The sequence below is a fragment of the Coloeus monedula genome, assembly GCF_965178545.1.
Source record: "Coloeus monedula genome assembly, chromosome: 6".
In the NCBI taxonomy this organism is placed as follows: domain Eukaryota; kingdom Metazoa; phylum Chordata; class Aves; order Passeriformes; family Corvidae; genus Coloeus; species Coloeus monedula.
Window position 1 is genome coordinate 17,863,634 of NC_138786.1, and position 27,521 is coordinate 17,891,154.

General features: G+C 39.5%; 1 protein-coding gene across 2 annotated transcripts; it reads left to right on the forward strand.

Moving 5' to 3' along the window:
- Positions 1-1,543: 1,543 nt before the first annotated feature.
- Positions 1,544-27,490, forward strand: TOLLIP (toll interacting protein). 2 transcript variants are annotated; one of them, XM_082283652.1, is made up of 7 exons: positions 1,544-1,675; positions 8,216-8,365; positions 10,330-10,512; positions 11,583-11,735; positions 13,734-13,824; positions 17,600-17,620; positions 23,226-27,490. In XM_082283652.1, the coding sequence occupies exons 1-7, from the start codon at positions 1,643-1,645 to the stop codon at positions 23,438-23,440; spliced, it is 846 nt and encodes a 281-aa protein (XP_082139778.1). In that variant the 5' UTR covers positions 1,544-1,642; the 3' UTR covers positions 23,441-27,490. The 2 variants fall into 2 exon arrangements, with proteins under 2 accessions (XP_082139778.1, XP_082139779.1); XM_082283653.1 differs by lacking the exon at positions 17,600-17,620.
- Positions 27,491-27,521: the final 31 nt, after the last annotated feature.

The window sequence follows — 27,521 nt, forward strand, 5'->3', positions numbered from 1 at the left end:
CACCCGAAACTAATTTCATAGCCTGTGTTGTTATAGGTGTAAGAATTATGTGGCAATGAAGCTTGTTAACAGTCTTTTCCCTCCATCCTGCCCTCACGATGTCAAGACTGTAATGTCATAATAATGTCAAGACTTTCTCCTTGCAGAGGAAGACTTGGGGATGATGGTTGATGACAAACTGAACATGAGCTGGCAGCGTGTGCTAAGCCAGCCATGTCCTGGGCTGCATCAAAAGGAGTGTGGCCAGCAGGGTGAGGGAATTGACTCTCACCCTCTACTCCACTGTTGTGAGACCCCATCTGGAGTACTGCACACACCTCTGGTGTCCCCAGCATAAGAAGGACATGGAACTGTTGGAGCAAGTCCAGAGAAGAGTCATGAAATTGACAAGGGGACTGAAGCACCTGCCCTACAAAGACAGGCTGAAAAATTGGGGCTGTTCAGCCTGGAGAAGAGAATGTTGTGAGGAGACCTAACAGCAACGTTCTGGTATCTGAAGGGAGCCTACAGGGAAGCTGGACAGGGACTCCTTGTGAGGAACTGTAGTGACAGGACAAAGACTAATGCATACAAACTGAAAGAAGGGAAATTTAGCCTAGATATCAGGAAGAAATTCTTTACTGTAGGAGTGATGAGGCACTGAACAGGTTGCCCAGAGAAGCTGTGGGTGCCCCATCCCTGGCAGTGTTCAAAGCTAGATTGGATGGAGCTCTGAACACCCTGGTCTAGTGGGAGGTGTCCCTGCCATGCCAGGGGGGGTTGGAACTGCATGATCTTTAAGGCCCATTCAAACCCCGTAACATTCTATGATTCCATGAAGTAAAAAAGATGAGGCTGTTCCCACTGCAAGACGTTAGTGTAGAGGGAAGAAAAAAAAAAAAAAAAAGAGCTGGTGCTATATTTGGAGCGTTCCTAATTGCACTGTTCTATTTCCAGCTGCCGAAATCCGCGCTAGAATTTTAATTAAAGGCTAAAATTGTGCAGCAGATCCTGACAACAGGAAACAGCCCTAACAACGGGAAACAGTTATGTTATTTAAACAGGCTTTGAAATAATCAGTTTTTATCTTCCGAAGCAGCACTCGGATGAATATTAAAGCTGCTTTTGTTCTCCTGAAAAGGGCTGCGCTTGCTCAGCAAGCGCTGGAGAGCCACTGGGGCCAGGCCAGGGGGCCCTTTCCCACACGGCCCCCACGGCTGCCAGAGGGGGGCCGGGGAGCGCCCCGCGGGCCTCACACCGCCCCCGCTGTCCGCGGGCTGCCCCGGGCGTGCAGCATCAGCGCCCCCGGCTCAAGATGGCGGCCCCAGGCGCCGCGCCCGCCCCGCCGCAGCGCCGCGGCGACCCCTACCGGCCGCGGCGCCCCCGGCAGCGCCGCGCTCCCTGCGGCGGCCGCAGAGCGGGACGGCGCATGCGCGGGACGGCTCCCCGCCCCCCGCGGTACCGTGAAGAGGCGCGTGCGCAAGAGGGCGCCGCTGCGCTGCCCCGGGGGCGGGGCCGGGCGGGTCAGGTGACGCGGGGCTCGCGCTGAGTGACGGGCGGCGGGACCGGGAGCTCGGTTGGGAGCGGCGTCGGCGGCCTGGCGGGGCGGGAGGAGGACGGGGAGGAGGAGGAAGGGTCGCGGCCCCGGCCCCGGCGAGGCGCCATGGCGACCACCGTCACCACCCAGCGGGGCCCGGTGAGTGCTGTGGACGCGGCCCCGCCGCCGGGCCCGCTCAGGGGTATCTCCTGTTACCGCTCGCCGTGCTGGGCGGGTGAGGCCCGTCTTGGAGACCCAGATGGGCCCGCCCGGCCTCTGCCAGGGCCCCTGTGGGAGGGAGACTCCGCGTCTCCCACCCTGCCGCAGCTCCGGCCGCGCTGGAGGCGGGAGAGGAAAAGCCCTCTCATCTTCTCTAGGCTGCCGGGGTGCGGGGGAGGGAAGTCTGCCTCGTCTCCCGGTTCCAAAGCCTGTGAAGAGGCTTTGGGGAAGGGGAGGGGAAAATCCCTCCTAACTGCGCGGAGTCCTTGAGGCGGCTGTTCTGCCCGTTCTTTGTCCAGAGGCCTTTCCAAGGAGCGAACGACTTACACTGAACCAGAGATAAACCGCTTTCCCTTGGAAGCAGAGCGTAGCTCCCTGTGCTCGCGGCTCGGCGGGGCACGGTCGGGCCGCTGTCCCTGGAGCTGCCGCCTGAAAGCTGGAACGACGCATCCAGTGTACGATGTAGGCGTGCGTGTTGGACGGGAGCTGAGCCGTCGTAAAACTAATTTACCAGCCTTCTGGGAGGTAGTGCTGACAGTTTATTGGGAATACGTTAGTGTCTGGTTTTGCCCAGGGTTAGTCGTACCTCACACCGGGGTGTCCTGCATGTGTGGTGTTACAACATTAGCTTTCGGCAGATACGCTGTTCCTTTTTGTTCCTCCTCTCTGAAAGGATCTAGTAGTCATTGACAGTATGATACTGCTTTTGGTGAAACGAGGGTTTTTTAAAAAACCAATAAATTTGCACTGCTGTATTTTTTTATGTAGAAACAGCTACTCTTTTTTTTTTTTTTAATCTATGCAGTCTTGTAGAAAGAACAGCAAGGTGAATTACTGCTAATCTTGAAAAATTGTACTGCTGTCAGTTATCTTATGACAGTAATATGATATGGTCATCAATTTTATTCATTAAAGTGCCTTATTTGTCTTTATCATAACTGCCTAGTCTTTCTTGAATGTTTTAAAGGAGCTACATCTCACCCTTAGAATGTTACTCTTCTAGATGTCTTGTTCTAGAATTTCCCAGGTACTCCTGTATAATCTCTTTGCAATCTTTTGTTTCCTAAACTTGATTGAAGCCTGACCAGTGGAAAGGCATATGATGATTTATCTCCTGCAAGTTTAGGTATCTGGGCCTCAGGTTTGGGTTTTTTTTTTTAATATGTTCCTAGTGTCGTTGTACATGCTTTTCTTCCTTACCCACTTTAGAGATTTGAATGTTTTCAAATGAATGAAATATGCAATTATGCATATTAAGCAGCCATTCACAGCTGGGGGTGTTGATATGGTACATGCCAGCCTTTCTTAATTCTCTCCAGGGAGGAAGATAGAATTCTACTTGTTTCAATATATGCAACTGCATTGCGAATGAATAGCCACTAAATGGTGCTAAAGGATTGGGAACCACTTTTTTCTGTATTGCTGGAGAGAACAGTTCAGTCTTTCTGTTTGAACAAGCAGTAAAATATTCAAGGTTGTTTCATGTGGGTAAGAAAATAAAGTGGGCTGTTGCCAGTCTTATACCTGCATTTTCTGATTTGTGGTGCTGCTTACTTGGCGTGCAGTTAAAAGTTCTGATTGCTATTTAGTTTTCCAGATGAAACAGAATTCATCCTGTCTGTTACTGTAAATACTCTGCTAGAACATAGATATCTCTGGCCCTTTTCAGGATGTTATGGAGTTAGCATATTTTCACATTTTGTAACCTGTTGTGAGCAAAACAGCTTTTTAAATCTAAACTACAGCTGAATATGTAAGGGCTGCTAAGTAATATCTTTTACAAGTGAGAGTATTAATAAATAGTTTGACCAGGCTTTAGATTAAGACTGAGCCACCAAAACTTTGTGGTTCCTTAGCTAGTGAATCATACCCAAAATTACTCTCCATGGTTATCCACCATGCTGGCAAATATGTCAGGTCCTTCAAAATTACATCAAGCACCAACTGCATAGATTTCTTCTCCTAATTTTCCTAATAATCACTACCCTGATGAGTAATGACTCTGATGAGTTTTTTCTTGAGACTCTTCAAAACTTTTTATGGGCCCTTGTCAAAAGTTCTTTCCAGCTTTCTTGTAGGCTCCTTCAGGGACTGGGAGGTGCTCTGTGGTCTCCCTGGAGGCTTCACTTCTCCAGCGTAGACACAGATGTCATATGGATACTCATTCTGTCTTTAATTTTTAACTCATACCTGTATACCATAGTTCATGCCATACTTTGCAGGTATTTTTAACCCTTCCTTTTTTCCTGTGAGATCTGCTCCATTTCAGTTTAACAATTGAGATCTCCTTTCTTTTTGTGTTGCACCTCAGAAGAGAACCTGGGTCTGTTTCTTAATGACTTGCTCGCAGAGACCAGAAAGCTGCTACAGGGTGCATTCTAACTTTCTTCTATTCTAAGCAAATCCTCAGCCTGTCCTCACAAGTGCTTCAGCCCTTTTCATGGGCCTTCTTGGTGGGTCTTTGCTGGGCTCCCTGAAGTTCATCATTTTTTGTGTACTGTTGGGCCCCAAACCATCGCAGTGTTCAAGGTGTGGTCCAGCAGTTGTTTCCTTTCCTCAGCCCACTGGCTGGGTTCTTGTTGATCCAGTGTAGTCTTCTGTTAGGATTCATTGCTGCAAGAGTCCTCTGCTCATCCATGTTTTGCTTGCCCTCCACCTCTGTAGAGGTACAGGCAGTCCTGCCAGTTGTTCTCCAGTCTGTTCTGGTGCCAGGGATTTTTCTGGCCAAAGTACGTGTCTTTGTGCTTGTTGAAATTCATGAGATTCCTGCCAGTGAATTCTTCTGTCTCTCTGGTTGGTACTGCTGTCAGTTATACCAGTCATTTCTCCCAAAATTTAATGTCATCCTCAAAACTGGTAAGGATGCCTTCTGTCTTCACCTTTGGTTACTGAGGAAAAATATTAGACACATAAGTTAGTTCCAGTACGGACCTCTGAAGAGCTTTACTTTTAACCAACCTCCGGTGTCGTTAACCACTGAATTTCAGCTTCTGAGCTCAGTGCCTCAGCCAGCTTTTTATCCATGCAGTAGTCCACCCAATTCAGATTGTAATGATCCAGCTTTGATACCTTCTGCGCTTTCCTTAGTCATACATTCTTGTATTGGAGAAGGCAGATGGCTCATCAGCTTTTTATTCTTTTAAAGCCTTGGTAAAGACTGGCTATTCCTAGTCCCCATTTGGTTTTTTTCCTTCATGTGTCAAGGAATGTCTTCCAGAAGCACTTGCTCCATTAATTTCTTAGTGACTGAGGTGAAGCTGACCTGCCTGTGGTTCCTCAGGTCATCCTTCTTGCCCTTTGGAAAGATGGGTATGAGATTTGTCTTTTCTCCAGTTATAGGGGAGTTCCTCTAATCTCCATGACCTTTCAAAGGTGTTAGAGAGCAGCCTTGAACAAATATCAGCTCTTTCAGGACCTCTGGATGCTTCCTATCTGGTACCAATTTTTTCTTCAGGGTGCAAAACATAGAATAATAGTTCAAAATTCTGTCTCATTCACTTTATCTTTCTTAAAAACAGTAAAACTATTTAAAGGAGAATAGTAAGAACTTTTTTGAGTAGTTAGGTGTTTAAAGCTCTTTGATGTTTTGAAGAAGTTTCATGTTAGACTTCCTTGGTAATTGCTAGTGTGGAAACCTTAATTATGGTTCCCTGAGTGTCGGGGTAAATGTTTCTGTAACTTGGGGCATTTGTGGCTGTCCTTGGCTCTGTATCCCTTTCCCTCCTTTACACAGGTGCCAGAACTTGCAGGATCAGTGAGTTAAGCGTTCTGACAACTTCCCTCCCATTCCCTTTACCCCCAACCCTCGTTTCACTTTCTTCTGATCAGGCCTCTACACTGACCCACTTTACAACTCTCTGGCACCATTTCATGTTGCATAAGAAACAGGAAGGTGAGACCGAGACAGCCCCATCCTCAGTTACATCAAATAGCTGTAGAACATCACACCACATTCAGTTTCAAGAAGCTGAGATGCAGTTTTTATACCTGCAGTACTCTGCTTTGAAGATCCACAAAACTACCTCTTAGGTGGTTGTAGCAGATGGGGAGGGCAATATTATTCTGTTTATAGATAATCCATATTTTTGATAAGCAATGCTGTCAGTAAAGTTTATTAGGAAGTGATTATAAGACAGTCTTATTTTTTAATGACTGCCTGCTCAACATTTGTCTTCTGAATTGTGTCTGTCCTATCCCTGTCCTGTTCCTAAATGGAATTAATTTTTTGTTCTGCAGCTAGTGACAGAACACGCTTGAATGTCACATTCTTTCTGAAGTGCTCTTATAGTAGAGGGAAGTGCGTTTGTTTCAAAGTGGTTGTGGAGTAGGATCAGTGACACAAGCTTGTTGTATATATTCTCCTTGCTGTTAAAATAAAAACTGTGGTTGAATTCTGGTTACATAACTTTGTATTTTTAATTCAGGTTGGGAGGTGCCAATTATGTGCCTGCTTTTGAATGTTTTGAGGAAGATGTAAATTGACCTGTTTTCTTTACAGATAAAAAGATTGAATGATACTGATTTGTCTCCATCAATGTGGAATCAGCTGATAATTAGCTTAAGAACATACTGAGTAGTGTATTTCCTTCAGTAAGCACATCTCCTAGATATTTTACAGGCTATATCACCAGGACTTGTGAACCAAATATTAGTCAGAACTGAACGCAGAAGATGAGAGTGTCCTGTTACTCACTCTTCCCTTTTGGAGGGGTTTACCACTCAGATCTTTTGAGAACTTAGTAAATACTGGATGGTTTTAGCTTCTCTGTATGTCAGTTTTGTAGTTCTAGGATAAGAATGTGGCTTTGTGTGAGGTAACTGAATGACCTAGAATCAGCTTAGCTGCTGTAAGAAAACTTTGGTCTCCTTTATGGACTTCTTCCCCTTTGGACTTCAGTACAGAGACTCGTTTGTTTATTTATTTTGGAGCAGATATTGGCTAATTGATATGAAATAAAGTTTAAAAAGCGAAAGCTGTTATTAGACTTCTGTTGTGATTGGCTTAAGTTTTCCAATATCCATGTGAAGATGACGGAGACAAAAGAGGCTATCCTGTTTTCTGGGAGTTTGACAGAGGGAGCTTGCATAATATGGAAATGGGATTTCAGGGGTGCAGTCATCAGTTCTGACTTTGGGAAATGTTTATGATATCTATTCCTAGAGGTGCTAATAATACCAGTTTTTAAACTCTCTGGAGGACCAGGGTTGGAGGGGGACCTGCTGTGTTGTAAATGCCATTTCCTTGCTAATTCTGGGGCCATTTCAAATCTTGCCTAAATGGATTATGTTTTATTTTAAAATGATGCATATTCCAGTGAGAAGGCTATTACAACACCATGTCTCATTGCCAGCCAAACTTAAATAAGCTTTCTTTTATTATTAACTTCTAGCTTAGTTTTCTCCCTCTCTGCCCCTGTTTTTTCTTCCCACTTCTTAAAACTTCAGCTTCTTAGGTTTTTAATTATAAAATTTTAAGGTGCGTGTAAGCAAAACTAATTCCCTTGTTATTCTGCTTCCCAATAGCCCAGCAGCAGGCATTCAGTGCTTCCTCCTGAACTTTTCAGATAAACTTCCTTTCTGGCATGTGACACCTACTGTTGCTAGGATCCTGAAGCTCTCAGATAATCATACAAAATAGTCATACATGTGATTTGGCAAGAACTGCAATTTCTGTCTCCAAGATGCAGTCTTGACATGCAAATGCTGTCTAATCTTGAAAAGCTATGTCCTTAAGGCCTGTTAACATCTTAAATTATGTTCTGTAGGCATGCATCTGCCAGATACATGATTGAGTAATCTTGCTTGGGATTGCAACATGAGAAATTGCATTGTCTTTTGTCTTGATGAGGTAGACAGTTCTGTATTAAATACATAAACCACTCTATAGACAGCAGAACTGGGGTACATTAACATAACAGAACAAAGCATTCTGGGGGAAGCTTTTCAGTCACCGTAAGCTGGAATGGAACCTAGGACTTATCCCACCGTAGGGCTCCTTTCGTTCCTTGTCCAGCAGGCCCACCGGCCTCCACAGAAATCCTGGTTTACAGTCTGTCTCGAAGGTGACTGTGGAAGTGACCTTTCAGATGAAAATGCTGCGCTGTGTCTTGGCACAGGAATGATTGGATACAACGTGGGTGATGAATAAGTGAAAGAGCTGGATGCCATCAGATACCATACGTGAATGTGATTTAAAACTTAGTGGTTCTGACTTTTGTATGGACTACTTAAATGTTTAGTTGCAGAGCAGCTTTGGCTCTCTGTCGTACTTCTTTTCAGAGGCTTATGTTGGAAATAAGTGTTTTGAAAAGGAGAACATTTGCTACATGAGTTGGCGATTTTGTCATTTAATTAGTTCTTTTTTCATGCTGTCAAAACAAGACTAAATTCTCCTTAATTTGTTACACTTTGATTTAGAGTCATCTCTTTCTTATTATAAAAGTTTAAAGTTTTTTTTTTTTCCTCTCTTTCTTTTTTAAGGTATTTGTTGGTGAGCTGCCTCAAGATTTTCTTCGCATTACCCCAACCCAGCAGCAACAGCAAATCCAGCTGGATGCCCAGGCAGCTCAGCAGCTACAGTATGGAGGAGCAATGGGTACAGTAGGAAGACTCAGCATAACCGTAGTACAGGTATAAATGATGCCATCTTTGTACAATTAAGTAATTTTAAATAATTAATGTAAAATTTTTAATTGGTGGACACAAAAAGATTCTGTGTTGGAATTTGAATTACTAAATTACTTGTAAAAGGGGAGTAAGTAATTCTTAAAGATTTTATAGCTTCATTTTCCTGTACATCAGCATTTTGTCCAGTTTCGTGTTTCATCGCTGCCTGGTGCAGCAATTTCCTGTAAACCTTGCTATTGTAGCACATAATCAAATAAACTTGTGGGGTTTTTTGCAGTGAACGGGTTTCTTTGAAAACTTCTATTCAGGGGCTTCCTGTAGTTCCTGTACTTAATACTGGAAGACATTAGTAATTCTGAGAATATTATAGGGAATTGCAGTTCCCTTATGTATTTTTCCACATCCTTCTCCTCAAAGCTGTTCTCCAGCCAGTTGGTCCAAAGTCCTATTGTCATATATATTGTTTTTCCTTTGTTGAACTTTTGAGATTCCTGTCTGCACACTTCTCTTAGCCTGTCAGGGTCCTTCTGAATGGTAGTACAACAGACAGGAGATAGTCTTCTCTACCTATTTAGGAATTGGTGCAGGAATGCTATGGAATCTTGGCTGCCTATTGAGATGTAGCATTCTGGATAGGAGACTTGCCATGGTATAGTTAACCAACAGAAGATGAAAATCTGGTTGAAGTGTTCTATATTTAAATATGTGTTGATAAAGCATATCAAACAGCATCCCTTAATTCTGTTACTAGTAAACTGATGGAAGATCAGAAAAAGTTTCTGAGGAGATAATTTGTTGCTTTTTTTTCATGCAGATATATTGCGGTGGTGGTGAATTTGTCTAAGCACAGCTGATTATCGCCTTTCTTTTGGTGAAGTTTTTGATAAACTGTCTAATCCCACAATTCCAGAGTATAGTGAGTGCTTAGTTTGGATGCCTGCTTTCTTACTTTTAAGTCCACATTTGCAAGAAACAGTTTGAGACCTTTCTCACCAGCTCTATGTATGAATTGATGAACCCGCATGTTCCCTGAAGGAGAAAAGGGCTTTCCAAGTCTGAGGTGCAGCCTTTGTGATAAATGTTACACAGTACACTGCTTCAACTGTTGGGAATTCTGTAAACATCCTGTAGGTGAGAAATGCCCTGGGGCACCATAGTTTGTCGTTTGTCTTACTATAATAAGAGCTATGGGCTGCTTACAGGTCAAAGGAACAGCACATCCAAAAAGCCCAACTTCTGCATGAGCACAGCTGTGTAGCAGTGTTCAGTGTCATGTTCAGGACTGTCATCACCTTATTTTGTTCTAGTCTTCTGATGTTATAGCAAAAGTATGTTGGGTCTCTTCTGATTCTATACAGCATCTGTTTTTATAGTAGTTTTAGGACTTAAGTTGTCCCCTGAATTAACTACTAGTAAATGCACAGGCTGAAATAAGTGGTTAATCACTTAGAAACATACCATCTACTATTACTAGTTTACCTCAATTGAACTGCTTTTGCAGGTTATGCTTTTGGATTGTGTGATATTCTTGAAGGTACTGCACTTTTGTATTTCATCCTTTGAAAGAACTTAAGTGAAAGAGGACAGTCTACCTATGACATTATACTTGTGATTGTATGTTGGGGATCAGATACCCAGGGAAAAATTGAACTTGTTACAGTGTTCTTGTAATCATGTATCTTGTGCTTTGGTATGAAGTAATTTATTTTAGCTACAGCGAAGATGTGTATTTTCTACAATAAACGGGTTAAAAAGATGTTCCTTTTTCAAGGTCTCCCAGACATTTAACGATATTACTGGTTTATGTTTTAATGCTGTTTTTCTTTATTTTTTTTCCTCTTTCCTCTCTGTCACAGAATTTAATCTAGTCGTTTGTTCAATATTTGGTTCTTACTGTGAACTAATAGTAATTAACTTCTCAAATTAATGTCAATATTATGCACTTCCTGGGTTTCTTTTCTTTTCAGGCCAAACTGGCAAAGAATTACGGAATGACGCGCATGGATCCGTATTGTCGAATACGGCTGGGATACGCTGTGTACGAAACTCCAACAGCACATAATGGAGCCAAGAACCCCCGCTGGAACAAAGTTATTCAGTGCACTGTTCCACCGGGTGTGGACTCTTTTTATCTAGAGATATTTGATGAGGTTAGAACTGCTCTATATTTTTTATACCCCTCCCCATCTCCTGTTTGGACTGAGGTTTAGGTGAAACCTTGCAAAAAAGGATTGAGTTAGCACAGGCAGTTCCTTAGCCATGTTCTCTGGGAGATGACAAAAATTTTTCAGAATTCCAAAAGCAGCAATGCATAAAACTTTATTCTTCTCCAAGAACGTCAGAACTGTTACTTGTCCTTTGATGGCTGATAAAGGGGCATTAGCAGGCTTGCCTGCAAAGAAAGAGAAGCAAAAGATATCTGAGTGCTATTTAAGCTCCTCTTGGCTATCAAAATGTCCTGTAGGCTTATATCCTTCACTGTCCCTATTAAAAATAGCCTGTTGTACAATGCTGTTTTACTTGAAAATTCTTCAGTGCTGTTCTAACCTAGGAAGAACTTGGAAGCTTTCCCAAGCTTGGAATTCCTGAGAATAAAACTGTCAAATACAGACTATGTGTAGTCCCTAGGATTTATTAGGCAAAACTAAGAGGCTACAGCCTAGGCTAAAGTTATGGTTTGCCTTTTTTTTTTTCTACCTCTCTCGCTGTGTGTAGTAAAACATGACAGTACAGCAGCTGTGTGGTCATTACACAAGTGAGGCTTTTGGATGCTGCTTTGTGGGCTTAGTTAATTGGTTCAAGTGTCTGTTTCATTGCTGTAACAGGGGGGCAGATCAGTAGTTCTATCTGCTGGAGTTCACAGCCTATCATAGTAAACAGAAGCTGTTTACGTTCATGTAATGGCCTCTGATATGATGTCATGAGATTCACACAGCCGATGATGATGATAGGATGCTGTATTTCTAGAGCATTCTGCTTCAGGTTTTCAATTTCTTGTTATTAAATATCTGCAATCAATCTATAGTCCCACTTATAGTGTCCTTCATCCTTGTTGGAAAGCAGATGGCCAAAATATTTATTGACACTTTAGTAGTTTAAAAGGGAATAAAATTAACAAAGTTTAATAGCATAAAACTGAAGTGTTAGTCAAGGATAATTTTAAGTGTGGGGTTTTTTCCAGGACACTTAATTTGGTAATATTTTTCAAATTATATTTCAGAGAGCCTTTTCAATGGATGACCGCATTGCTTGGACACACATTACAATTCCTGAGTCTCTGAAACAAGGAAATGTGGAGGATGAATGGTACAGCTTGAGTGGAAGGCAAGGTGATGACAAGGAAGGAATGATTAATCTGGTTATGTCATACACGGTAAGCCAAGTTTGGGATGGGAAGGGAGAAAAGGTTCTTAAGTAGTGGAAGGGAGATATTTTAGACTGAAGTAGATCTGTTGTACCATACTGGTACACACAAACACCATACTGGGTGTTTGTGTGTATTGACATTTAAAATAATTATACCTAACTTTGGGAATAGCAGTCAAAAATACTTGTAAAGGCAATAAATACTTTGTGGTGAGGTGGAAAATGGGTATTTATCTTGTTTTGCATTACAAAAATTCAGCTTATTCCTGTTGTTGAGGTACACACTGAGAGCAGGTAGTGGGTGTGCAGCTGCAGTGGGAGCTGCAGGTTGTGCCCTGGGTGGGGAACATGGTGGGAGCCCCAGGCAAGGGGCCCTGACCTGGTGCTGACCCTTTGCACCACAAAGGGCAGAGGGACCTGTGGCACCGGCCAGGTGACCGGGGACTTGGACACAGCAGGAGCCAAGGACTCAGCAGGGAGACCCCAGACTGTCACAGGCATGGAGGGTACAAAACCCAGGGATTCCTTTGTTGAGGGCCTGTCCCTAAAGGCACCAGCTCCAGCTGTTTTTGCATTACTGTGCCATGATTAAATTGTTTTAAGGATCCAAACATCTGAGACTCTGCTGTGGGAAACCCAGGGTTGGGCTGGTAAGGAAACCCTGTCTGACTGTGTGAGTGTGGGGTGTGCAGGGAGCCAAGAAGGGCACCTGTGGGGCACTGGAGCCACCCACTGCAAAGGGGTCTTGGTCTCAGTAGTTACAGACTGGAGCAGCTGCAAGAGTGGCTCCTGGATGGTCAGACAGGAAAGTTTTCCTTAACACTGTGCTACTACACGTATAAAAAAGAAATCCTCGGCCAAATGGTCCATTGTCATTCCTAATTTGATAATAATTTTTAAAAAGCTTTGTGGACTCTAATCTTTAAAAATTCATGTCAGTTTAAAAGCAAAGTAACATAAACTCTTCTCTGTCTTAAATGTTTCTTGGGCAGTTTGAGTGCTCTTTCAAATAACATCTGTGGCGGGAGCACACTGCCGTGCTGCCTGTGCCGCTGTGGCACGGACCAACGCTCGCCGGTGCCACCCAGTCATGCTGCGTGCAGCCCCGCCACAGACATTGTTTTTCATTTCCATTCTTGTTCATTTGGTGCTACTGGTCATGAACTGCAGACTTATGCTGGTTTGTTTAGCAGCTCCTGGAGTGTTCTCATCTGTCACCTTTGTTTCAAGTAGCTGTTGGCTAATGTGTGGCACGTGCCAGCCTGAATGCTTCCTACTGCACTTGTACATCATCAGAAGTTCCAAGCTGCTGTTGAGTGAACAGATGTTCCCTGCTGTTTAAAATTCACATTCTGCCCCAGATCTGAACAGTTGTTCCGCTACCCCAGGGAGAAAAGAGTTTATAATTAACCTTGAAAACTGTCACTCTCTGGATGTACTGTACATAATAGTCAATATTTTCAAGGATCAAACTGAACTGAAATATATCTGAAGTTATTGTGGTAGTAAAAGGGAATGGAGTTAATTTGATATTTTGTTTAAAGCACTGGTTTACTTGAAAAAATAATTTATTTAAACTAAAATTTGCTTTGAGGAGCAGTGTACTGCTTTTAAAAGTGAAAAATAAGAATAAAATTCAGATTTTGTCTAATATTTAATTTATGGTGAGTATGTTGTATATTCATTTCACAGGACTAGGGCATGAAAGATGATTAAACCTGTATTTTAAAATAATTCACTTCAATTACAACACTTCACTCTTGCGAAAGGCTAGTTTGACATGTTGTGTTTTTATTGATTCACAGGCAAATTAATTGTCATTTGAAAGATGGTAGTTCAGTTAGTTTGCCAGAGATTTTGTTTACTATAGATGAGCACTCAGCATAGTCATATTGTACTACTGAACATGGATTTGCAATGTAATGACTTGTTTGCAAACATTTTTAATTCCTGGCATTTTTTTGCTGTTTCCTGAGTTGTTCTAATCTGTGCTTTTTCTGTCAAGTCTTTGCCAGCTGCCATGATGATGCAGCCCCAGCCAGTGGTTCTGATGCCCACTGTATATCAGCAAGGAGTTGGATATGTGCCTATAGCAGGTATGTTTTCTCTCCTTGAAGACTTTAAAACTTCCAGATGAAGGGTTTTGCAGAAATAAATACCAAATTACTCCTCTTTTTGCAGAATGTAAAGGAAGCTTTAAATGATTTTTCCTTAACCACTTTTTCCATGACATATTTTTATGAGAAGAGGGAACACATTAAGTGCAGGTCTGTCTTCAGTCTTGCACCCTGGAGCTACATGAGTTTTAATAAATGGATTAAAATGTCTACCAAGTTGTGAAGGTTTCTCTTTCTGAGTATTTATTTTAGACTTTGATCAGGTCACTGAATTGCTGTCGAGCAGGCTGCACTCTTAATGTGTGCTTACTTAAATGGTGGCAAGCTGAGTGTGAAGCTCTTTGCACTTGAGAAAGTGCCCCAAATGAATTGTGCTGTTGGAACTGCAGCTTCCATAGCCCATAACAGGATTAATTTTTCTGTGGTCATTGAAGATGCTTTGTTGGAAAGAAACATGCTACACAGCATGTGAAGTATTCACAGCTCAGTGAATTAAAAATGTTAGGGAGCTCTGAGATAGCTCTTTTTGATGTGTTTACATAACTACAGCAGCTGTTGTCAGTGCTTTTTAGTTGGTTCAAAGAGAGATTTGACTTGTAGAGAAAGGTGTGTTAACTTAGGTTTTGTAATTTTTCTGTCAGAGATGAAAATTTTAAAGTATGTAAATAAGCTTGAATTTGTCCTACTTGGGGAACTGATAAATCAATTTCAGTTGAGTTTGTTTCACATACAGCTCCCAGTTTATTGTATGGATATTTATTCAGTAATAGGTGTACTTTTTAGGGAAAATAAGAGATAAATTTGCATATTTTTAACTTCTTTGTGTGCAAGTGTATGAATGAAAGAGTGTGTGGGACATAATTGCAGTGCTAAGGGATGACACAACAGATACATATATTTTCTTTTGTAAGACTAGGAGATGATTGCATTTAAAATGACTAGGGAATGATTGAATTAAAAATTCCATTCACTGTAAAAACAAACCTCATCAACAGAAGACTGGATATGTAACTTAGAAATCATACCTCCTGTTTCATTTTTACAGAGTTAAGTTACAGCAAAATACGGAAAAGGTGGGCTGCATGCTGTATTCCCTAATGAAAACATGTGGTTTGCTTCATTTAAAGTGCTTTTTTTATCTCTGTAGCTATCTCTGTAGCTGACTTTGCTAGTGAAGTGCTTTGAACTGGAGTGTACATTCCAAAGGGTGATTCTATTGTGGTAAACCAGACCTTCTGTAGTGAACTTCAAACACAGTCATCTTGTGTATAGTTAAAAGATCTAATAGAAAGTGCTAGCAAATTTCTTTTATAAGAATAAATCAAAATGAGAAAATTCATACTACGAAATTTCTGTGCCAGAGTATAAACAGAAGAAATGAAGCGAAGATTAGTTTAATGTATAATTGAAACTAGACATAGCACTGAACAGATAAAACTGATAGAAGACCTTCAAATGTACTGTTCAAGTACTGGATGTTCGGATCTTGATGCTCTGTAAATTACTTGACAGTATTTTCTACATGGACAAGTGAAGAAATAAGGGATAATTTGCAAGTGATAGTAATGTCTGACATTTTAGCATCTAAGAATCTGGGGTCTATATGGTGGAGCATTACCCTTGTACCAAGGTCCAGCATGGTTGTTTTAATTGCTGCTATAATACTATTCTGTATTAAAAATTCCTCCTGCATCTGACTTATATTTTTAAAGCATTGCAAAGTTCCACCCCTGGATTTGAACTCTTCTTTTGTTCTGGGAAAGCTCGGGTGTACTTCCCTTGCTCCATAAATGCCAAACTTTTTACAAGCTACCTTTGACCTACATTTGGTATTTTTTAGTCTTTTTAAGTATTATTGTGCTTTGTGTTTGCTGTTCTAGAATTTCTGTGGACATCATGAAAATTTCCCAAAGCACTGTGAGTTCTAAAGCTTTGACTTACTCACTAATCAATGACCCACTCATAATAATTAGATGGATGTTAAGGTGTGGAGTTGCAAAGTCACTTGGCTGCGGAATATTTTTACTGTTTCATACATTTAATGGCTTAATAAAAGTATTTTCAAATTATAAAAGGAAATAACAGTGCATCTTAGAAGACATCTTGGAGTTCTTTGAAATACTTTCTGTATACTGAACTAGTCTGGATAGTCTGAATCTGTCTGGATTGTGTAAACTCTTTCAGAAAAGTGCATGCAAGATGCTGGCCTTCCCTGCACAACTGAACTGTTTTTGTCTTCTGGGCCTACTCTGTTTGCACATTTCCTTTGTAACACTGTACAGCATTTGCTCTCTTCCTTTTGAGACTTCAAGAAGGGTAATGGTTGAACATCAGTATGCTCCTGCTTTGCCTATTTTTAGTTCAGGTTTTCTACCTGTGTAGCTAAATTAATGTAGTGAGTAAACATATTTTGCTTTTCCTTCTGAAGAGTGGAAGAGCATCATTGAATAGTTTATTATATTTGAAATGGAGGAGAGTCTGATGTAGAAGACTGTCAGAATCAAAGCCTTAGCTATGATGGAAATAGAGTGGGTGAACTAAAATGCTTATCCAGACAGTTCAACAGTTATTTGTTAACTGTCCAAAATAACTGCTTTAAAGAGAGATGGTTGAGTCAAATTTAGATGTGTCAAAAAGGCCAAGCTGTTTTTCTGTAACAGAAAACTTCTGTTCAAAACTAACCTTCTAATTAACTAGCCTTCTAGTTAATGCTGAAGCAGCTAATTCCTGTCACACTCTCATACAAGCTGAGGTAAACAATAGAAGCAAGCAGTTAGTCACTGTGGTAAGCAGATGAACACAAGTAATGCTCATTTCCTCACATTTGATGGTAGATGGAGCTGTGTTAAGAACAGAAGTGGCTGTGGAATATTCTTGCACCATGGTAATTAATTGCAAAATTTTTTAAATTGAAAAGTTCTGACGACAGCACTAGTTGCTACAAGCTATAGCTGCTGTAGTTGATATATCTGTGGATTTGGTATGCAAAAATTAGAACTTTTGAACCCTGCTGTTCTTCTAGAAGCTGAGTTTATTTACCACCTCTTCCTGTTTCTTTTTCTAAAGATTACTTAATTTAAACTGTATAATATTGTGATATACTGGTGTTTGCAGTATCTTCTTGTAGTGAATAGTACCAGAGATAGTGAGCTTAAAAAATGTTAGTTCAATAAGCTTATATTTCTTATAAGCTAAATGTTAATGGGATAAATAGGAAACTTGTTTTTATTCATTTTATAAACTCCCATGTTGAAAGAATGTTAAAAACCTGCGTGTTTCAGGGTCCTGTCAGAGTAGAGAATATCACTTTTCATTGAGGCAAGGTTATGTGTGTATGTGTGTTGTTCCTTCTGGTGTCCTTAATGAGAATCATAGGTTAGCTTGTGATGTTACTGGTATTTGTTCAGAAAAGCGTGGATGTATGTTGTCCTTTGTGGTCTATAAAATATAATCCTTGCTGCAAACACCTGGTGGCTTACTTACTTTGGCAGCATTTCCTCTGATTGTTACTTCTGCATAAACAAAATATATAGGAAACTTGTTCAGGGTGCTGAAACAAATTAGTTAAGAGCCTGGATCCTAGCAGGATTTAGTTTTTTAATATTAGGTAGTATAAGTTTTGCCCAACTACCTCAGTTTATCCAACTTTCACCTTTGGAAGGTAAATAATTAATATCCTTTAAAAAATAGATTAATATTTCTTTCCCATGTCTTATTCCTTTCCCCTTGTCCCTTCATTTTCACCTGTCTTTAGGGCTTGAGTACTTTGCTCTGGGTAAGTTTCCAAGCTCTTTTCTCACTCCCATCCTCATTGAATCAAGTCTTTGCATGAACTCACCTAACTGCTTTATTTGTTACAGCAGGCTGTATCACAAGGTATTGCCACTTGGTTGTCACAGTAGAACAATTTAATGCATCTTCTGGAAATTATTAGAGCCTTTCTAACCTGTTGGAAAGTCTTTAAAGACATCTGCTCAGCTTCAAGCTATAATGGTTAAACTGATTGCTAATAACAGTGTTGATGGATATAATGTGGTGTTGTAATATTCATCTGAAGCTGTTGTATGTCAGTGAGCAGTACTAGGTGATAGTATTGGTTTTCTAGAAGAGAAACACTATTCTTGCAGTTGTTCTGCTACTGCAAGATTAGCAGAGGAGCGGGTAATGTCATGGCTTTGTGTAAACTTGAAAAACTTTGCAGTGACACTAAGGCAACCTGCCAGTTGCCTTAGTCTTAATTTCCTTAATTATTCTTCAAATAAGCTTTCTTTTTAAAAGGTAGCACTTTTTTCATCAGTGCATATTTTTCATGCACTTCTGTTTTACATCCATGTCAAGTTAAGTACCTGACTAGAACTCTAAAGGTAAATTATGTACAGGAAGTCAGTTTTCCTTCATTTTAGACTTCCTTTACTGTGACACTTTTGATTTTGAATTGTGCAAAAATGCTGTGACACTGCTATCTTTGATAGAAGCATTGGTCTTCAATCAAATGCATTCAGAAAATTCTAGAATGACTTCTTGTGAGATACGATGTCATTTCTTGATGCCCTGAATTTCAGAAAGATGCTGCAGATAAAACTGTTGTGGTTGTTGCAACATATTTTGCTTATTCAGAGCAGTGGAATTTTAGCATTTTTCTGGTATTTCATACACTTAATTTTTCTAGTAGTTTGCAAAAAAATGAGATGGCATGCCTGTTTTAGTACTGAGTTTTTTCCTGAAGCAAATATCATTAAGAGCTATTGTGTTTTTTAGAAAAGGGTTACCAATTTATTCATTTAAATGAAAGAATTCATGCTGAGAAGGTTCCTGAGTTTACTCTGACAGAGTCTATGGATGGGACAGAATGATAGTGAGTTAAGAAATTCAACATAGCGCACTTGACTGAAAAAGTAAATAAAATTACAAGTGTGTAATGCCTTGTATGCAGTTGGAAAAAGTTTACCCTGTTAATTCTGCTTTGATGCTTTCATTGCTGCTTGTAGCAATTGACTTGCTATTGTTCCATGTATTGGAATGTCACTGCTTATGCTAGCATGTTTGCCATTGCCATTTCACTGAATTGGAAAACAGTGCTCCATTCTTCTGATTTATAACACGTACCTAATATCTGAGCGTAATACAGGAATCCACAATTCTACTAGTAGTAGATTCTTACATTGTTTAGTTCCACTTTTTACCTGTCAGGGATACGAAGTTTTTTAGCTTAAAGCAGCTTTTTACTGAACATTGATAATTTTGAAGCTTATTATAATTTTCTCTAATGACTGCATATGTGTGTCTGTTTGCTAAATTTCAGTGCATAATTCTTGAAGTTCATGCTTAAGTCTTACTTACTGTTTTGTAAATCAGAAATTATGGATGCTTTCAGCCTGAGTGCGGAAAAACCCAAAGTACTCTTAAATTGGTATTTGTATAACTTGAATGTTGAGTTTCATGAAAAGTAAGCATATATCATGGAGGTATTCATTAGAAATCTGTGATACTAACTTCCATTTGTATACAGTCTAGTTGTAGACAGCATAAACTAAAACTGTAAGAGTTGAGAAAATGGGTTTTGAAAATCCTTGCTGAGAAACAATATAGTCAAGAAATTTCTTGTCTTAAATTGATTATTTATATTGGAAATGCTTTTTGAGTACTGCCTGTGCAGATGTCTGGCTTCATAATTATTTTTGATGAAAGCAGTAAGGAAAACAATGTTCTAGTCTTGATTTTATTTTGGCACTGATAAGACACTGAAACCTTATTGGTAAGATGAAGGATGCTGTGGTACTTGAGAAAAGAGCCTCATGTTTAATTTGCATTAATACTTAAAGCTGACCTCCTATAGGGACAGTTCATACACTGTTTAGGCTGATTGTTGGATAATCTTAGGGTGTTGATGACTTAGTAAAAAATATTGGGAAGTTTATGTTAGAAGTAAAATGTAACTTCTGTTGCTCTGTTCTTTCAGGTACTTTGCAACTTTGGTTTTTTTTGAGGCCACACATGTTCTTATGCCCCTTTTAAATGCCTAGATTGTTTGTAGGCAGTGTGAGGAATGAGTTGAGGCTTGCTGAAACTCTAGAAGAGGCAGTCCAAAATACTGCTGGATTATTGGGTGAAGTGTATTTGCTGGGTTGGTGAGGACTGCCCAGTGGTTTGCCTCCAGGGTGCACACATGGTCTGATTGGCCGTGTGTTCAAACACATAGTGCCAGACAGAACTCCAGGGACCATGGTCCAAAGGCCATAAAAAGCTGTAGAGCCAAGGTTTAGGGTGTTGCAGAAAAGGTGACAGATAACCTGTGGTAGAGGTGGGCTGAAGATGGCTGGGTGGAAACATGGTTCCAGTATGCAGGTAACAAATTTATGAGATTGTGACTCAGTATGAGCCTTTTTTGAGATGCAGCCTGTGTGTTAGACTTAAAGCTTCTAGGTTCCGTTTTTTTTTTTTCTTCTAATAAAACTTAAGATGATTAAAAGGGGAATTTTAAAATCAAAATTGGAGAACAGATAAATATGGAGGTGTTTACAAGTCAGTTATGAATCCCTTCAGATAGGACAGGAGGCCAAGTTGAGGAAAGAAATAGAAGAGTACATCGGGTAAAATCCTGGGTGCAGCGCATGCAGTCAAACTATATTCAATTACAGTACCTTGTCAGCCAGAGTTGATGTTTAGCTTATCCAGCCTTGAATGTGAATTATAATACAGCATTTTTATGCTGGCAGAAAAAACAAGTCACTGGGATGCTAAAACATTTGTTCAAGTTAAAGTGAGTATAGACATTTCTGACTAAATAGTTAGAGTGAAGAAAATCTTGAAGAGACAAGGTAAGTATTGAAACTGCTCTTTGCTCTTTTTTTTTTTTTTTTAGATGTTAGGTCTGAACAGAAGTAGTATAATATAATTGCAATATTTTCAATCACATAAGTACTTCAGTCGTCATGCTAAGAAAGATGAGGCTGCAAAGAGGCACTCTTGAAGATGGTATTTGGTTATACATATGCGTTGTTAAGATTTTTGAGCAGTTAGAATTCCGTAGAAGAGAAGCAGCTTCTGATCTACTCCGGAATAATATATGAAAGCTGGTTCTCAAAGAGTCTTATTTTGAAGATACATAATGGTGATGATGCAAATAGTTCATCCTTTGATTAACTTACAGAGAAGTAATTAAGGTCATAGATAGAATGCAAACAGGTGAACTGAACAGGAGTGTGTAAAAGGAGTGTGTAAAAGGAGTTAGATGCTCAAAGAAAATGTATGCCAAAGAAAATGTATGCCAGAGAATCGTAAGAATTGTGAAGTAAAACAGTGAAGTAGATTTCTGTCAAAAATTGGTAGGTCTCCCACATATGGGGATGTGAAAGTGTTAAATTATATATTAAATCTAAACTGGTAATGAGGTTGAGTAACAAGGCTTTTGAAGAACAAATTTGTAAAAAGTTGAGAACTGTTTATTTTAAAGAAGCAGAAAACCTAGAATCACTTGTGTAATTAAATAATAATATAAGTATGTAAGGTTGTTCAAGAACACCCAGCTAGAATGTGAGACTATAACAGGTGAAGGAAGTCTTGCTTTCAGAGGAGTGGAGGATAGATAGCAAAGTGAAGTTTCTTCTGAAATCATTTCTGAAGTAACCATTTTGTCTATTGTATAGGATGATTAAAACCCAGGAAGACTAGAATGAACTGCTTTAAACCAAACATGTAACTAGCTAAACTTTAGGAGGAAGTGACATGGTTGTGTAGGAAAAGCCTGTATGTTAAAATTTGTAGGTATTCGAGTACGTAAGAAAGAATGGTGTGATCTGTGTATATCACCTCAATTGCATTTGGAAAATGTTATTTGCTAAGCATTCTTTCTATCATAAGATATTCTCATACAATAAAGGTAATCTTATTGTTTAATAGCTATTTTGAAAAGCTGATGAACAAATAAAAGTAGGTGATTATTCATCTAATGAAAGGAGTTGAATCTGATGCACCTCCTTTGGTGAGGTGCATCAGATTTCTTTAAAAAGTAAGTGAGGGAAGGGGACTAAGACAATTTGTCAAAACAAAAACTCTGAGCAGTTTTCTAAGTCTCTCTGACTGCTGCAGGTTGCAGAAAGATCTCATTGTAATAAAAGGCAAATAAAATTGGTATTAAGTCTGGTGTTAAAGTATGTATAAAGAATAATCTTAACTAATACATATTTGGTGATAATTTCTCAATTTAACCGTTACTTTGCATGAAGGTCTTTGAATTATTGTAGACTACTCTATAAAAATACCAGGTGAGTAGTCTTTGAAACAATGCATAGAAGAACCGATACTGTAACTTGTTTCTGTCTAGCTGCAGGCAGTTTTCCTTGCCCTACCTTAGAAATTCTACAGGAGAACTGAAGAAGCTAATACATAGAGGAGTGGGACTAAGATAATCAAAGATCTGAAACTACATAGAGAAGTGAAATACACAATTTTCAGAAGTGATAACAAAAGACTATAGATATGTACTATATCTGTTTTCAGTTTTATACTAAGCAAAAGGTAGTGTCTTCAGCAGTGGTTCTCTGCTTAATGATAACAGTTATTTCGTGGTGAAAAGGGGATTTTGTCTAGTAATTTCTTTTAACAGGAATAGGAAAACTCATTTTCTAAAACTCTGTAAACTGCCAGCGTTTTTTTACATGAATATACGAGAAGTTAATGAAAAATGACAGGTCAGATGAACTTTGTCCTTTGGAAGAGAGATGAGCAAAGCAGTGTACGCTCCTGTAGGTGTTGCTCTTTTGCCATAGTGCCTTTGCAGGCTGGATGGAACTTCAGCCAGGAAAAACATCTGCTAAAAATTGCTTATTTGTGTGGTCCAGTCTCCTAGTGGACCAAAGTACTTTGCTTTCCTTTGAATGTGCTGGAGATTGCATTCATTGTCTTTCTAAATATCAGCTATGTATATTGCTGATGTAAAACCTTTTTTTTTCATCACAACATAAATACACTGGGAACTAAAATAAGAGATGGGGAAAACCAACCATACCTTTCTGTGATGAGCTTAGTGTTTGGTTAGTGAATTTGTGTGAACCTGTTTATGCAAGTTGTACCTGATTTTGAACAGTACCTGTTGCCATACTGTAATTTGTAACTGCTGGAATATAACCTTGGGGAGACAACCTGTTCCAGAAAAATGTTTTCCAGTTGCAACAGTGTAGGTATAATCTCTGCAATCTTTTTCGTCCTCTGGAGCGCATGTTACAATAAACAAATGCTCATGTTGGTGGGTTGGGACAAGTCATGAGCTACATTCGTCTTCAAAATCACTGGGGTTTTTTGTTGTGGGTTTGTTTGTTTTTTCTTTTCCCCCCTACTCATGTATGTTTTGTGGCTTTTCTTCTTCTGTTTTTAACCTATAGGGATGCCTGCAGTCTGTAATCCAGGCATGGTACCAGTGGCAATACCACCTCCTGCGGTCAACCCTCAGCACCTGTGTAATGAAGAGGACCTGAAATCTATCCAGGACATGTTCCCCAACATGGACAGGGAAGTAATCCGCTCAGTGCTAGAAGCTCAGAGGGGGAACAAGGATGCAGCTATCAACTCCTTACTTCAGATGGCTGAAGAATCATAGATGCCCACTTCCTGTGTAGTCCCCGTCCTTGATGCCACTTATTTTTACTTGCCAAGCCAGGGATTTAGCTAGAGGAAGAATTTCCCAACAGCTTTCTGTTAGTGCATCGTGTGTGACAGATTATATCTCTTTTCTCCTTGGATGTTTGGATCTTTTTTCTTTCTTTCTCTGTCTGTACATACTCAGTTTAGCTTATGTCCTATAATAGAGCAGTGAAGCATCTTTACTATCAGCTGTGCCCTGTGTGGCTGTATTCTGATGGGGTGGGGAATAATGCCGCTTTGTTTCTTTCTCTCCCCCTTTTCATAAACTTGCTCTTACAAAGTAACTCTATGCAGTACAGGATTTACTCATGTTTGTTAGATGGGGAAAAAAATCTTGCCGTGGAAGATTTGCTCTTTAAACACAACTGATTTGTTAAAAGTATTTAGGTTTCAGCAAGCAGCCTATTTTTGCCAGAAATTAAAGGAGAAACCCTTTCTTATCCTGTGGTGTTTAGTTATTACTGTGATATATCCACACCTTTTAGATGGAAGATGTTTAATTCAGTAAGCTAAATTTCTTAGGTTCTGCTGTTGGTATTTGTAATGGGCATCTTCTATTCAATCTAGTCATTGGGCACCAAAGCAATATATTTTCTGGTGTGCATTTGGGGCTTTGTCCTCCCACATAGTGTTGTTATGTATCTGTAAAATCTTAGGAGGTAACTTTTAACTCATACAGTATGTATTGCTGTAGCAGAGAGCAGGACTAAGCCCATATGTACTCCCACAGTTAATTGCACTCTAACTATGACTTCTGCATTCCCATGGCTATTTCAAAGGATAAGTGCAGAAGGAAAGATACTTATACCTGGAAAATTATTGAAGCCGTAAAGAATTATTTAAGATGTTATCTAACATTAAAAAAGCAAAAATCTATGATCTGGTTATAAGGCTTCTTTCTTAATACCTGTGTTTCAGCAAAGTTATTGCTTTACATTAGTGGGAAAATGATTGTATTTTTCCTGTAATAAGAAATAAGCATGAAAAGTAGCTTCAGGGTCTTAGAATGGCATTATGAATTGCTCAGTGACTTGTTAGACTACAGCTGCTGTAGTCAATTTATTATTATTTGATGCAGATGGAAATAAAATTCTTTGTGAGAGACAATTTAACATATCTGAGTTACAGTCTGATCCTCAGAGGAGGTGTTTGTATTTATTATTAGTGTAATTTTTTCAAATAAGAGTTGATTTTGGAGCTGCAGAATGATACAGTATGCACCAGTTACACCTGTTGGATGAATTTCTGCGGTGTCTGTTTTTGTAAAGTAATGCACTTTAAATAGTATGCACCAATTTATTTTTCCAGTGATGTGCAATGTTGCTGTTTTGTCTCTTTAATGTTTGATTTCAAATACTTTCTACAATAGCCATAGACCTTTATATTTTCAAGAGTTGAAATGAATGTACACTTGAAATCTAGGCTCTTGAGTGATTCATGAGAACATTAAAGCCAGGTTTGGAATAGGGAGTAATGACCCATATTCTCTTCTTCTCCGTACTTTATTTCATGTCCTATGCTTAAAATATTATCTTAATTATCTGATGGAAAGCTGATTTTACTTCCCCCCTTACCCCCAAACTACATTCAAGTAGCCTTTAGATAGCACTGGCAGTAGAGCATGAATATTTTTTTTTTTTATCATTAAAAGTAATTCTGAAACTTTTAAAATACAGCACCAAAAATCATCCCAGTTTCTGACCTTTTAAAGCTGTCTTTCATAATGTACAGTTTTGTGTTTTGTTATGAATCCCGTAGCATCTTAAATTTCCCATTGAAAGCATAAGTGTCTTTAAACACCCTCCAACTGGATTTTGAATGATAAAATTCAAGGCTGTAATTTCTGTGTGCTGTAGTTGTAGGACTGCCACACTTCTATTTTCTAAAATTAAATGGGTATTCTTCAAGAAACTGGTCTTGCCCCTTCCCTACAGTCATTGTAAATTTTGTGAATGAGTAGGTGTAGAGGCATTAGGTCTTCATAGCATAGTGTTTTGTGACACCATGACCCAAAAGGATGAATGTTGGTAAGGATTTAATGCTTAGATACCTCCAGGAAGAGTCCTGTGCTCTAACTTTTACAAGACAGCATGAATTGCTAGGGATGGACAATTCAGGGAAAATGTACATATTTAAATTTTTATATTAAAACGGTGGGATTCATAATACAGCTTTTCATAAAAGCAAGTGGTCATGGTTCATCTTAATGGCTGGTAAATTGTACTGCATCCTATTACAACTCCATTTCAAGCACAGAACAAAACCACCTTACAGTCCTAACTGCCAGGAGGGGTAAGTGCAAAAGTTAAGCTAGCCAGGTTTATTCATAAACTGGGCTCTGGCCCTCTGATGGAGACTCCTGTTCTTAGATATATTTTTGGTGTGTATTTTTTTCCTACGCAAATGTTACGCAAAACAGGGTACACGTATGTGTTGAAAATTGGGTATGTAGGAGCAATATAGCCAATAGATGTATTTCATTATCTTACACTATACTTAAATATTGCTCTGTGGATTTGTCTTTATTTAATTAAGCATTAGAAATGAAACTCTTACATCAGGATGTACTACATTCTCTTGTTAAAAAGAACAAAATCATAAGCCTGCTCAGCTTTTCAGCATACGTGTCCAATTTCCAGTTAAGCTGTTTTTTGTTAGGTTTGAATTGGAGAGAGATGAAAAAAGGCAGGGAGTGTTTACTGACTTCAGGGTCTGTGAAATTAAGATGATGTAACTGAAAGTCTGTTTCTTTCTTTAAAACAAACAAATCGTCAGTCATGATTGTAGCTTTTGAGGAAATGCTAATGGAGTGCGTTTGATGCTGCTCCTCTGCTCAACAGCTTCCAGCAGCTTGGAGCCAAAGCCAGCTGTATAAGACAGGCATCTGCTAACAGTTAGTGCTCTCAGTATAGTGTGAGTCCTGCCGAGAGCCTCAACTTGCTAAAGGTAGGAACATTTTTTGTCTAGCTAGATCCTTGCAACTTCTCTACTGCTCTTTGCATCTGCTGATGGTACTGAATGGGTTTTTTTCCCCCTTATAAACGTTATGCCTGTTTGGTTGATATGTAATACTGTACAGAGGATGTTTTTTGCTGTAATTATTCTGAAGACATTGTTTCTCTGTATTGGGGTCCAGTGTCCAAATATGTTTCTTGCACTCTAAAATACATTAACTTTTTCATTCTAATTTAATAAATGTATCATCTGAATGAAAGTGTATTATGTCTCTGTTGGAGAGCACCACAATGCGAGTCTTTGTCTATAGACCAATCTGGAATTCACGTTATCAGTTACTGTCTTTTTTTCAGTGTTGAACATTGGTTGGCCAATTACACTTAATGTGACTGTCTGGTGGGAATAGTAACAGTAAATGCTCAAAAGTACTTTGAGAATACAGGTAGGTGCCTCTTTCTGACTCTTCTAGGGGCTACTTTCTCACGGAAATATTCCGGTGTTGCCGGTCTGGAGGACAGAAGGAGGCAGTAGTGACACTGCATTGTTTGAAGGACAGCAGCACTGCAGGGAGGAGGGAAGAACAGTGTGTGGGTATGGAAGGAATGCTGCAGTGTGAAGGATTGAGGACTCTGGATGAGAGTGGTGTCCAAGTGAAGAGTTACGAAATAGACCTTGTGTGCTATTCCAGTTACAGAAAGAGCTGCCTTTATCTGCTAATATATTATAAATGAATTTGAAAGATTTGGTTTGCATAGCCATCTCTTTCTACTACTGTGGTGGCAAAGCTATTTGGGGCCCTCTTTCTCACTTAACAGCATTACCATGCTCAGTGATAATTGTGATTATTAACCAACTGCTAGTCTGAAGTACTACTGTATTACCAAGCTAACATTTTGGGGTTTGCTATCCATTCATAGTGTGGGGTTTTTTTCTAATCAAGAATTAATTATTTTTAACAAGTGGTAGTTGAGAAGAATCTTTCGCAGCTGAATTTTCTTTATTTCCTTAATGTATTGAGTACCTACTATGAAATAAAACTGTTCAAATTGTGCTTTTTTCTAGCCCTTGAGTATCAGTTTCTA